This window comes from Cariama cristata, unplaced genomic scaffold (assembly GCF_000690535.1).
Source record: "Cariama cristata isolate BGI_N322 unplaced genomic scaffold, ASM69053v1 scaffold45472, whole genome shotgun sequence".
NCBI lineage: Eukaryota > Metazoa > Chordata > Aves > Cariamiformes > Cariamidae > Cariama > Cariama cristata.
In genome coordinates this window covers 1-12,710 of record NW_009606350.1, presented here as the reverse complement: position 1 = coordinate 12,710, position 12,710 = coordinate 1, and the positions used below count along the sequence as shown (strand labels likewise).

At 42.5% G+C, this 12,710-nt stretch overlaps 1 protein-coding gene across 1 annotated transcript; it reads left to right on the top strand.

Annotated features, from left to right (window-relative positions):
- Nucleotides 1-1,326: 1,326 nt before the first annotated feature.
- Nucleotides 1,327-7,875, top strand: FAM60A (family with sequence similarity 60, member A). The gene is made up of 5 exons (XM_009696301.1): nt 1,327-1,473; nt 3,481-3,580; nt 4,507-4,633; nt 6,054-6,204; nt 7,076-7,875. Exons 1-5 carry the CDS (start codon nt 1,346-1,348, stop codon nt 7,236-7,238), a joined length of 669 nt encoding a protein of 222 aa, XP_009694603.1. The 5' UTR covers nt 1,327-1,345; the 3' UTR covers nt 7,239-7,875.
- Nucleotides 7,876-12,710: the final 4,835 nt, after the last annotated feature.

The following is a 12,710-nucleotide window of genomic DNA, read 5'->3' as shown; positions in this document are numbered from 1 at the left end:
GAGCGTCTGCCACCTGTTTTAAGAGCCGATCCAGCCTTAAACGGTGACAGAGGACTTGCTGTGTGTCCAGGCCCAGCGCCAGGAAAGCACCAGCTTTGCTCAGTTGTTGGTTTGGTTTTTTGAAGTGCTGTGGGAGCTCTCTTTGCTCTGACAGCTTCTCATGCCATGTCAGACTGTGCCTAACAGGAGTCTGCACTGGGGAGTAACTGGTGCACGGGGAGAACTGACTTGGCGGTGGGGACATCATCTGTTGAAGGGGTCCTTGTCATGGTGACTGCAGTAAATCCACTTGTAACTAACTTTAAAAGTTTCTGCTTGGAAAACACCTCCACTGTACATTACCTGCTCTGATAGCAAATCCCAGATGTACTGAAAAGGATAGGCAGACCTCTAAGAGCAGCATGGCTTTTGGCTTTCTGAGCTGGTGCTGAGTTTGCAGAGCTGGTGGTTAAGAAGAAATAACTTCCCTGTAAATGAAGCACCTTTTGGTCCAGCGTCATTGGCGGTGGCTGGGAAGTGTGGTAGGCACATGCTGAAATGCATCCCAGGGTCCTGCTCCCCAGCCCTTTTCTAGCTAGGTTTCCTTCCCATGGAAACCAGGGTGGGGAAGGCAGGAGGGCAAGAACTGAGCCTGTGCTGACACGGGGCTGGGATGTGGCTGGGATGCCCACCCAGGCCAGAGAATGGAGAACTGCTCCTGGGTCCTCCAGTGCAGACAGAGCCATTGAGGGCTGTGTGCGACTCCACCCGGCTGTTTTTAGAGCAGCTTTTCAGGTATGTCTGCCCTACAGCCTAGAGGTATGACTGCAGCTCATTTAAAATGACTCCTACTCACTTTCAACAAAGTTTGGCAGGGATGTTTCCAGCAAACATGGGTGATGGTGACATGGTAGTTCCAGTGACCCAGGGTTCAGCTGCCAGCTGCTTGTCCAGGGGCTTGGGACGGTTCACAGGGCCCGTCCTGCTGCCTGTTTTGCCACGTACGTAGGGCTTTCATTAGCCAAGTCAGCTGCATTCACAGCTCTGGGTTGTGCTCTTGTAGATATGCCCTTAGAGTAGAATTGTGCAGTAAATGAGCTTGTCATGAGTCCTGGGTATTGCTTAATATTCCAGCTGTTGTTAATTACAAATTTTATTTTATTTTTTTAATAAGAAAGTGCGTTCTAGGTGCATCTGCTTTTCTGAGGCAATGCAGGATAAAGCTATGGCCTAATCTAGCAGTTTCCCATCCTGAGTTTACTTTTGGTTTGTCCAGTGAATTCCCCAGGTTTTTGTTTTGGTATCTGAAAGTGATAAGTAACACCAGTTCCTGTTTGTTTTCACAGGCTACAGCTGGGAGGAAAAGATGTTTGGCTTTCACAAACCGAAGATGTATCGGAGTATAGAGGGCTGCTGTATTTGCAGAGCTAAGTCTTCCAGTTCTCGTTTCACTGACAGCAAACGTTATGAAAAGGATTTCCAGAATTGTTTTGGGTAAGGTTTTTTTCCTTAGTCAACCTCGTGGTCAGTCATGGTGTTAATCTCCAAGCCACGAACCTGATGTGCTGTCCCTCTTGCTCTGAAAGAGCAGAGGTGGGCGGTGGGGGAAGGCTGGCTTCAGCTTCCTATAGTTCCTAACAGGGAAGGGTCCGGCTGGTGCCTCTCCCGCCTCGCAGCACGTGCAGGGATTTAGACCCCTTTCAGACTGTGCATTTTGCTCTTGTTCCTTAGAAGTATAAATTCGCACACAAGATGGTAAACGGCATGTGTCCATGGAGGTTTTCAGTGGCTCTGAAGACTCAAGAATGCTAGACAAAACTTGATGAGTAAATATTTAGCAGCTCCAGGGTTTATGTGGAGCACCCTGTTTCAGGTATTGGTGCCTTGTTCAAATAGGGCATAACAACGTGTTATTAAAACTTCTCATTGGAAACCCATTCTTATGGAAAGTGAGCATCAAGTAATTAGCTTTCCAATTAGGTAATGTTGCACGTAATGTTACTTGAAAGCATTGGTAAGCAAAACTATAAATACCAGTGATTTCTTGTACCAGCTGCTGTGACCTTTTAACTTTTTGAAACACTTTCTAAGAACTTTGAAATTCTGTATAAATTTGTGTCCCTGAATTGTCAGCAAAGCAAATTCTTCTGTGATAGCTTGTAATTACTTTCTACTTTGTTTATTTTGAAATTTTTTTCTGAGGCAATAAGAATTTCTCCTGTTTATGCTGTAGTTTCTAATGAAATTATTTCCCCTGGAAAAAAAATCTATGTTGTCAATACATGTTTTCTGCTTTTCCTTTCCAGTCTTGTTGGATAACCTCTCATCAAAATCTTAGGCCCAAGTGGAATTTTCATGCACTGTGTTAAAAACTATGTATACATATCAGTATTGCTACTCCTGTCTCAAGTGCTTAACTTTGTACATGTAAATCTTTGCAATCTTTAGAAACATTTCAACTTCCCCCACATTTTCTGGCAACGCTCCTTTCATGTACAGCTTTGTAGTGCTTTGTATTTACCATGGATTTTTCTGCATAAATCTGGTGCTGACAATTTTCCTTATCATATTTCTTGGCTACTGACCTTGGCAGTGGAAGGACTTGTGTGAAGACCCATTGCTTTTTTTTTTTTTTTTTTGGTTAGCTACGGTAAAGAAGCTTGCCGTATACCAGGGCCTTTGATCTTGTGCTATCTGAAATATGTTTGCCAAGGTAAAAATGCAGTCTTAACACTGAGCAAATAATGGCTTATCTGAGCCTGCCCCATTCATCTATAAATGCTTCAAAGTCTTCCCATTTAAATAGCTGAAAAATTTTACAGTGTATCCTCTTTATATTTCTTTTAGCATGGATTAGCAGTAGAGATAATTTCTGAAGAAAGCTTGCTAAAGAGAGCGAGTGTTGCTGTCATTCCAGTGATTGCTGTTTCTGAAACCTTATCCTACGCTTATGCGGGAATGTGTTAGGTGGTATTTGTTACTCATCCTTGAAGCTCTGTAAGAAAGTTCAGAGCTGCATAAGCTTTTGTCGGATCTCTGAGGTCTGTTCCCAAATGTACATTCAAGGAATACGATTATTCCTCCTACCTCCTTCTCCAGTCAAACCAACCAACCCACTGGAACTGTGTGTTGGTTTGGGGTTTATTTGTTGGCCTTGTTTCGTTTTGTTCTGTTTTTTTTTGGTGGGGTGGGTTTTTTGGGTATTTTGGTTTGGTTTTTTTAGAAAAAACAAAACCAACTGAAGGTGATGGGACTGTTGTTTTTAGTGCCCCTCTGGAGGCGGATCACAACACCTGTTATTTCTGTATGGAAGAGTGCTTTCTGAAAGTGAGACCTGTTGTTTAAATGGCTACGTTTGAGCACCCCCGATGAATTGTAATGTCTGAAAAACAGAACTTGAGAACCCTTCTTTTCCATTAATTTTTATGCTTCTTGCTCTTACCAAGTGAGGGGTGCTTTTATTTATTGTTGTCAAGTGATTTTTGCTTTTGTTTTTACCAGGCTCCATGAGGCCCGCTCAGGAGATATTTGCAATGCCTGTGTCCTTTTGGTGAAAAGATGGAAAAAATTGCCAGCAGGATCCAAAAAAAACTGGAATCACGTTAGTCATTTATTTCTCCTCCACTCCAAAACTAACTCATCTCTGCCTTAGGCCATCCTGCTAGAGAGAGGAGGTGCTGGCAAGGATTTGGGGTTTGCTATTTACCCCACACTCTCCCTTCCCACCCTCAGCATCTCTAAATCCTTCCTGGAGTATTTCCTGTTACACGGCTCGTACCTGTCTTCATTTGGCTTACATACAAATGGTGATTATGCAAGCCCAGGATAGAGTCACAGACTAACTCACCTTGTAATTCCTTGTTTTCACAAGCTCGTAACTTTGTCCAAAAGTCTCTTATGACACTCAAAACATTTCCAATTTGGCCTCTATCCAACATTGGTCACTCTTATTTTTATTTTTATTTAAATAGTCTGAACAAGCAAGGTGACTTGCTCAAGCAACACATAAATCAATGTTGTTTAGTCAGATAATTACAATGACTAATATCTCACAGCTATTTCCACTCATGTATTCTGTTTTGATACATCTAATTCAGTTTGGGCCTAGGGCTGGGAAGATGATCAGGATTCTTTGTGTATGTTATGATGTTTATTCAGGAAGCCTTGATGGTAATGGGAACCAGCACTATGGTTATTACTACCACTACCTTTATTCAGAAGTTAAATTGATGATTTTTAAAGAAAACTCCAGGGCAGGTGCTTGGCAGACACTCTTAACTGAACCTGTTGTCTGCTAAACTGAATTTGTCAAAAATAGCAAGGCAAAAGTTGAACTGAATGTGCTTTTCAAACTAGTTTGTTGCATTTTCCTACAGACTAAGCCTCTTACAAACCAGATTTAAATGAAACCTAAGAGTGTCGGTGCACAGAACTGCCTTGGTTTAGCTAAGTCAGTACAGGTACCTTGACTATGGCAGTATCTGAGCGTGATGCAGAAGTATTACCCATATATTTTCTGTGTTCTAGGTGGTAGATGCCAGGGCTGGACCCAGTCTTAAAACAACATTGAAACCAAAGAAAATGAAAACTCTGTCTGGAAGCAGAATAAAGAGCAATCAAATCAGCAAACTGCAAAAGGAATTCAAGCGGCACAGTAAGTGGATCCAAAGGGATTTTGGCAATAAACTTTGGCCTCCTCTAACAGAGCTTACTGTTAACTGGCCAAGCTGAATCACCATCTAGATTCAGTTGTACGCTCACACATTTGGGCGCTCACTGTTTTCACAACCTCTCATCCTCTCAGGGCTTAGGGAGGAGGTGGAATGAGGAGGAAGAGCTTGTGTGCAGGATGGACTGCAAGACAGCAGTGAGGAAGCAGCGAGGGGGCATGGGAAGCCTGCCTTGAAAGTGTAGGCAATTGTAGTTTATGTCCCATGCTTAAATGACATGTGTCTAGAAAGAACTTCTTGGGCAAGACCTTCATTGAAACTGAAGTTGGAAGAGGTTTTCCCCTCCTCTCAGTAATGCAGTATGGCCATTTTCAGTTCCTTTTCCCAAGAAGCACTGTTCTGTTGATACCACTATCAGTCTTTTTCTTCCATACATGTTTTCAACACAGGCTTTCTCTTTAGCCTAGATTTTTTTTCTCCCTTGAAATTCCTACCATGTTTCCTCTGTATAGTTTCCTTACATCTTCCTCTGCCGGTCTCAGCGGTTTCTTTCTGCTGGCACTTAGACTCTTCACATAGATTTGGATTCATAGCTTTCCATCAAAGCCATCTGCCAGTTATGCTCTAAAATATATGTCAGTACTTTAGGTTTTTCCTCTAAAGCAAACCTTCCATCTTCTTAACTGTTGCTGACTTGGTCTTCTCTCTCTCTCAATTATCCTACCTGGCCTGAAGGAAGAGCTCTCCAAAGAATCACTAAAGGCTCTGACCTAAAGAGCTTGTATCTCCTCATTCAACATGCTATAGTTAATCTAATTGTGTTACTGTAGGTGCTAGAGATAATAACTGAAAGGTAGGCTAGTAGACCCTCTGTTAAGGTGTGCGTCTGTGCTGAGTTCATAGTTCATAGTCTTGATCCAGCAAAAGCTCAATACTACCTAACCCATTGCCCTAATGAGACGAGCTTTGCAAGACTTTAACTGAATGGGTAAGAAAGGAGATTTATGGTGAGAGAGGAAGTACTAGGTCTGAAACACAGATCCCCATTGTCTTCAAGATCTTCCAGTGATTCCAGAGGGGGACTAGGACCTTCTCCAAAGCATGGCCTGCACAGGCTATGTTTGAGAGCCAGGAACTGAAGCCTGATCCTGAAGCTCTTCCAGTCCCTCGTGTACAAGGACACCCTCCAGTTCCAAGGTCTGTCTCCCAAATGCTGACAGATAGTCCTTCTATTGAAATCGACAGGGGCAAGTGAAAAATGGGTTGTCATCATAAGGTTTTTTTCTTGTTAATGAAAAAAAGTCTGTGTCTGTTCCCAATCTGCATGCGACCTTTTACAAGTCAGGAAGAGGACAGGTTGTTGGATGCATGTCCTGATTCTTGCCTTTATTCTTTCCGATACAGATTCTGATGCCCACAGCACCACTTCGAGTGCCTCCCCAGCTCAGTCGCCCTGTTACAGTAACCAGTCTGATGATGGCTCTGACACAGAGATGAGTGCTGGGTCTAGCAGAACACCAGTTTTCTCCTTTTTAGATCTCACATATTGGAAAAGGTAAAAAGCAACAGAATGTGCACTCTGTACAGATAGCAATTCACTTCACGTACATAGTGCTTGATTCTGCTTCTTCAGGAATTTGCTGCTGCTGAAATTAATTTGTTTAAGGATATAATTTAAGTCACAGAGTATTATACAATATCTGTCTGTCTTTGGAAAGAAATGTCACGTGTTTAAGACGTTTTCCCCTATCTTCCTCCAGTTCACTAAATACTAACACAGTTGTAGGAAAATATTTCTACGTTTTTGGGGAGTAACAGATAATATTCCTTACTATTATCTTGTCTTAAAGCTGTGCTCTGTAGATGTGATGTGTTACCAAGTGCAACAGTGCTCTCTGCCAGCAAAACATAGCATTTGATTTGGTTGACCTGTGATGATAGTCATGTGAAAAAAAAATAAATCTGGAGTGGGAGGAAAACCACAAGATTTTCTGGGAGCTGACAAGCTTGTTATCTTTTATTGCCTGTTGTGACACAGTAATCCCTTGTTTAGCTAATTGCTGTGTTGAAATTGTTGTGACTTTGCTTCCTCCTCTCAAATAGTGTTTGCAAATGCTTTGTAGTCAAGGTTAGTTCAGCCCAGATAGTTGTGTATCTGAAACTTCCCTGGGAAGCAAAATGGGAGACTTGGTTTTGTATAGACACGGGCTTGGTTTTGTTACTATTTTTTTTTTTTCCCCCAAAGCGGTGTTCTGGATTTAAACAGAGACTTGTTTTCTCTTTCTGCAGCGTTTTCCCTCCTATCATCTGAGCTGGAGGCTCAGAGAAGTAGTGTCTTGGGTCAAACTGGTTTTTTTGCATTTCTGTAAACTCTGTATATTCTAAACACACAAACTATCTGTCTCTCTCCCTGCCATTTCTTCCAGGCAAAAGGTCTGCTGTGGAATTATTTACAAAGGGCGTTTTGGGGAAGTCCTCATAGACACTCATCTCTTCAAACCTTGCTGTAGCAATAAAAAGTCTGCCACTGAAAAGCCAGAACAAGAAGGACCACAATCTCCAGCAATCTCCACCCAAGAGGAGTGGTGACTTCCTTGGATAGCTGCAGAAGGTTATACAGATCCTCTTATTCTCTGGAAAAATACTAGAAGAGTGACTGTTCACTTTGGACACCTGCTATGCTGCCAAAAGACTATTCCCTAGAACTGTTTTGGGTTTTACTGCTACAATTCCACAAACTCTGAAGCCAGTTTGTATCCTTTCAGAAAGACTGTACATAATATTTAAGATGCTATGGAACACTTAGCAAAGCTGAATGCTGCTGCAAGGTTGTCTAATCTTTCCCCCCCGCCCTCCACCCCACCTCGCTTCACAAGTGAATATGAGGATGGGGGTTTATATATTAAAGTATATGTAGTTCATGTTTCTGTATTGAAAGAAGCAGTGGTTGTAAGGCATTTTTTTAAAAAGTTGGTTGGTAACCTTCTTTATATCCCCAAGAAAATATTTCATTCTTAGACATGTATGAGTCAATAAGATGAACTAATACATAGAAATGTTATAAGTCACCTCTCTAGTTATATAAATATATATTTTTTAAAGGTGTGGAGATCTCACCCTATACTACTGACTTAAGAGATAAATATTTCATCCCTCCTATGTGACACAGACTGGTAAACTGCAGACATCTCTACTACAAGGGGTAGTTATCTGAGAAGGCCCCCAACATAAAGTGCTCTTCAGAAGGGGTGGGAGAGCTTTCTTCCTTAGCTAAGGAGGATTTACCTAAGAGTTGAACATAGTGAAATGGGAGGCTACTTTGTTTTAACCCAGGAGCAGACACCCTGGGCTTCATGTAGTAACTGACTGGTGATTAGAGATGGACCAAGAAAACATCTTGATGCCCACGTTAGGTGTAGATTATGGCCAGAACTGAGTAACTGCTCTCTGTTGGCCCAGTGCCGCTGAAATGTGACCACAGACCAGACTTGCTGCTGGTTTTGGACCTGACATAGAACCAAACCCCTTGCTAAGCAGATCAAGCTCTGGTCCAGGGACATAATCTGATTGCAGCCTGGGGTCTGGATTCACGATTGCTGTTTTGGAACCCTTACCCTGCAGTTGCTTCTCTGTGTTTGGGTTTTGGTGTTTTTGTTTATTTAAACAACCACCAGATCAATGCTTTTGTGAATACTGAATATGAAAAGTTCTGTTGAGAACGGTGCTGTACTGAATTGAGGCAGCTCTGTTTGCATACATGATCAAAAGATAGTATTTCTTACATGGATTCTCAGACAAACTTGTGTGCAAACAATTGTGACACTCCTTCAAACTCCACTTTGCCTCTAGGGTGGAAGCAGCTTCCTGGAAGAGTGTGCTGCAGTTTTAGCTCCCAGTTGCTTCATGTTCCTTTTATGAAGGTTTAACTTGTATAAGTTGGGAATTCTGCTTTTTTGTTTGTTCGTTTGTTTCTGTTTTCGGGGGGTGGGGTGGGGGGATTTTTCTTACTCTTTTGGGATATTCTGCAATGGATTGCTATAAGCTTTCCTTTTTGTGAGAATCATCTGCATAATACTGTGGTGGGTAGGGCTTAGGACTGGATTTCCATGTAGTCTCACTTCCTAAAATGGGAATGCTTAGCAAATGAAAATATAGGTAGGGAAAAATATGCAGGTTTTAAAAGGAGCCTCTACCCTCAACGTTTTTGGGTTTTTTCTTTTTGTTTTTTCTTTTTTTTTCCCCCTCCCATTGGGTAAGCCAGCCTCTGGAGAGAAAGAACATCAGGGGAAACAGGGCTTTGACTTATCACAGCCTTACAGCTTTAGAGCTTTCATTGGTCTTATTTTGCTTTTCCTAAACTCTCTTGAGATTTTGAAGGGAGGACAAAGCTGCCTACCTTGCTTTCATCTGCAACCAAATAGAATCATTTAGGTTGGAAAAGAGCTCAAGTCCAACCATAGATGTAATGGATACTTGCTTGTATAGCAGCTTAACTAGGTTGCTCATGTCTAATAAGGGCTTGAGCAAGAGTCCTAGCTGTTTTTGCAGACACCTGCTTTCATTTGAATTTGTGTTTTCAGCATCAGTAATTCTGTACACCTAAGGCTGCAGTATTGGTGGTAGGATGTGCTCTGATACGGATCATCTCTTCTGTATTTATTTATTTATTGCTAGATTTCAACCGCCAACTGCTTCCCCTACTCCCTCCCACCTCTTTCATTCCCGGTAGTCATGCAAAATGAACTGTATGTAGTCATGCACTTTGTATTAATGTATTAGAAATCTATGGAACCTGTTTTGTACTTTTATACTGTTCAGACACTTGTAATCCAAACTTTTTTTTACTAGGGTAATGAATAAATTTAGAATTATTTAGAAAATAAACAACTTCTCTGTTTATTTCAGCTCTGTTCCATTAATTAGACTTAATGTTTGAACAAGCCCAGGCAACCCATGTTTCTATTTGAACAAGATTTCAAAAGTTTTTGGGGGAGCGAGATAATTGTCTTCCTATTTAATTTGGAAAGAAGAGCAGAGCAAGGGAAGGATATGGTGTTTATGATGATTGACAGATGTCTTGGGGCAGAATCACAGAGCTTTCCCTTGGCACTGCATGTGTGTCAGGCATTTCTTTACTGGGAATGGGTGGTGCTGACATTTGGTGTTCCCAGAGGACTTGCTCTCTGTCTAGTTCACCAGCATTCAGCAAAGACCAGCTGAAGCAACAGCATTAAAGGGTTGGTGGTGCTGACAGCATTTGGAAATGTCCCTTTCCAGATCCAGCAGAGTCACTGGAAGAGAAGATACTGGTGCTCCCCTACTGAAGCTGGAGCCTGGAGTCTTCCTTCCCACAACAGGCGTAGTCAGCTGGATAAACTCCAGCAGACTGGTGGGAGCAAGGTCTCTGGCAGGAGATGACGGTAACTGAGTTTAGAAGAAGATGAGGCTGTTCCCCGATAATGGGGAAAACATTGCAACCTTAAGCATGATGGCTTGTTGTGAGAGACTGTTTTGGACTTTAGTGGAGATAGATTTATTCCGGCTGCTAAGCTGGCTATTTTCTTATAAATTGAGCACGATGATATCCAGAGATTCATATAGAAATCATTTCAGCAAAAGCTGTGCATAGACTGCAAGACCACATGATTTTAGTACAATAGCATCTGTTTTGGACGTATTTACATTATCTGCTGTAGATGCCTAAACATACCTTGGGCATGACTTGGTTCACCTAAAATGAAAAGCTCCATGTAAAGTCACGGAAGAGAAGCAGGTGCACCAAAAGGTGGTTTAAAGCAGGTAACCTAGCTTGTATGCCACTCTTTGCAACTTTCACCCTTTTTCAAATAATGAATTGCTTTTCTCTTTTATGCTGCTGTGGCACGCCAGTGACTACAGGTACTCTCTGGTAACCTCCAGGTGCTGAGAACATCAGTGTTCATGGACAGGGGGCTTTTTTTTTTGTGGGGTAGATAACCTAGTGGAGGGCTACACCTGCAGAGGAGGAAGCTCGTATGGAAACGCTGAGGAGGCAGGACTTGCCATCTTCAGGGCAATGTGAAATGAAATCAGGAGGCAAAATCCTGGGTAAAGCCTGCCTGTGCTTCACCTGAATTAGCTGTCACAATGACAAGTGTGACATCTGTTAAAATACTTTATAGTGCAAGCATTATAAAGATGCTTTACGGAGGATCGTATTATACTCAAAAGATGAGAAAAACAAGGCATGTGACAAGAAGGAATTTTGTTGGAGGTCACCAATGTACAGGGAGCAAATCCACCATTTCCAAAGCCCAAGCTGAATGCCCAGTGCTGCTGCTGAAGCACGCAATGGCAGATTGTTTGCTTTTGTGTGGTGCCGCATGAACAGTAATTTTATTCCAATTTGTACAATGTGGAAATTTTTCTCTGACTTCTACAACACTGAGCCTATAACCTTTCTGACCAGATGACTGGGTGCCATCCAGCCCCAGTGACTAAACAGTTACAACTCTTCTGAAGTCATAAAAATTTAGTTTCAATATGATGTAAGAAAAAGGGAAGCTCCTTCTAAATGGTTCTTGTAGCACATCATGTCATTTTTAGGTTGTCTAGATTGGTTGCTTTAGGTAAGAGCAGTCTGCCATGTATTCTGCAGACCTGGTCCTGTGATTGCCAATGTTGGAGAGGCAGCTCCCTTTTGACTCTTGTTTTCTCTTTCCTTCCCATGGGACTCTGACCACGATGGGGAAAGGAAGCACATGTTCAGGTCTCCTTTTTCAGGCATGGGAAGTGGCACCAGGGAAATGCTGCTGGCTTCCTCCATATAAACAGCCTACAGTAAACAAACACAAAACCTCTGGTTCCTTGCAGGATAACTATATATAGGGTTTGTAAAGCTATTGAGGTACCTCTTTAGTTATGATGGGCATCATATAGCAAAACCTAGCCTTTTCAGCAAATCCTGTTTTGCTATTTGGAGGAGAGGTTGCAGTTGGTATTTCTATTGGAAAGTCCACATTTGCGTTGACCTGCAATGGCTTCGAATTCTGTTGGTGAGGAACAGGTAGGTTAATGGTTATGGGCCTACAGAGGACAAGTGACATATTCTGGGAGAAAAAACAGTATGCAAAACACTTGTGTACTTCCAAATCCTGAATACATTTGAAGGGAATGTGACGTTAACATTTCATGCCATTTATCATAAAGAATTTAGGGTTTGTTTTTCTTTTATGTTTATTAGAGTTATTTGGAGGATATTTCTAGTCTACTGCTCTCAGCAGTCACGTACCTGGCGTAGCCATGCCCATGAGAGACAGCTGCCTGGCAAGGGGGCTGTACAGTCTTCAACAAAACCTGCAATGGTGTGAAAGTTAACAGCACTGGCAGTCTTGCCAGGAGAACACTGTGGTACAAAATGACATAACAGCTCTTGCAAGTTGTGAGCTCCTTTCTCCTGACAGGTCGGCTGTTTGGCAGCCTGTGCTTGCACCGATGCCTCCTGCAGTGCCCTTGGGTTCTTAAACCTCCTCATACGTGTCTGTATTTCCCCTGGTATCATCAGACCACATTGCAGAGATCAGCAATAAAAGCCACCTGCACCATACCTCTTTGGAGCCTCCAAAGTGCCCGATTCCTGCATTTCTTTCCAAGAAGTCTCACCACGACAAGCACGTTTTCCCGTCTGTTTCCAGCTGTCCAAGTCCTGTGTTTGCCTTCAGTAGAGACCAGGGGCTGGGTTCTTACTAAGGCTGAGACCGCTTGAAATAGCGTCTGTGGTGAAGAGAAGTCTACAGCGAAGGGCAAGGGTTGAGCAGGACCGTGCATGGTCCTTTCCCACGCCCAGAAGGGAAGATTTAGGGCACCTGGGCTGTCTGTCCCTCTCCAGTCAGTCTTCTACGGGGCAGGAGGCTATGGCAAAGCAGATGTCATGGTCTCCTCTAGGGACAACCTCTCTCTCAGATACATTAGAAAATAACCTCCAAATAACTCTCTAATAAACATAAACCAAAACCTAAATTCTTTATGATAAATGGCATGAAATGTTAGCATGACATTCCCTTCAAATGTATTCAGGATTTG

Excerpts from the sequence above, each read along its gene's own strand:
- FAM60A (XM_009696301.1), top strand. The coding sequence starts at position 1,346 with ATGTTTGGCTTTCACAAACCGAAGATGTATCGGAGTATAGAGGGCTGC. Across the intron at positions 4,634-6,053 it reads AAAGGAATTCAAGCGGCACA|ATTCTGATGCCCACAGCACC; the intron begins GTAAGTGGATCC and ends TTTCCGATACAG. Across the intron at positions 6,205-7,075 it reads GATCTCACATATTGGAAAAG|GCAAAAGGTCTGCTGTGGAA; the intron begins GTAAAAAGCAAC and ends CATTTCTTCCAG.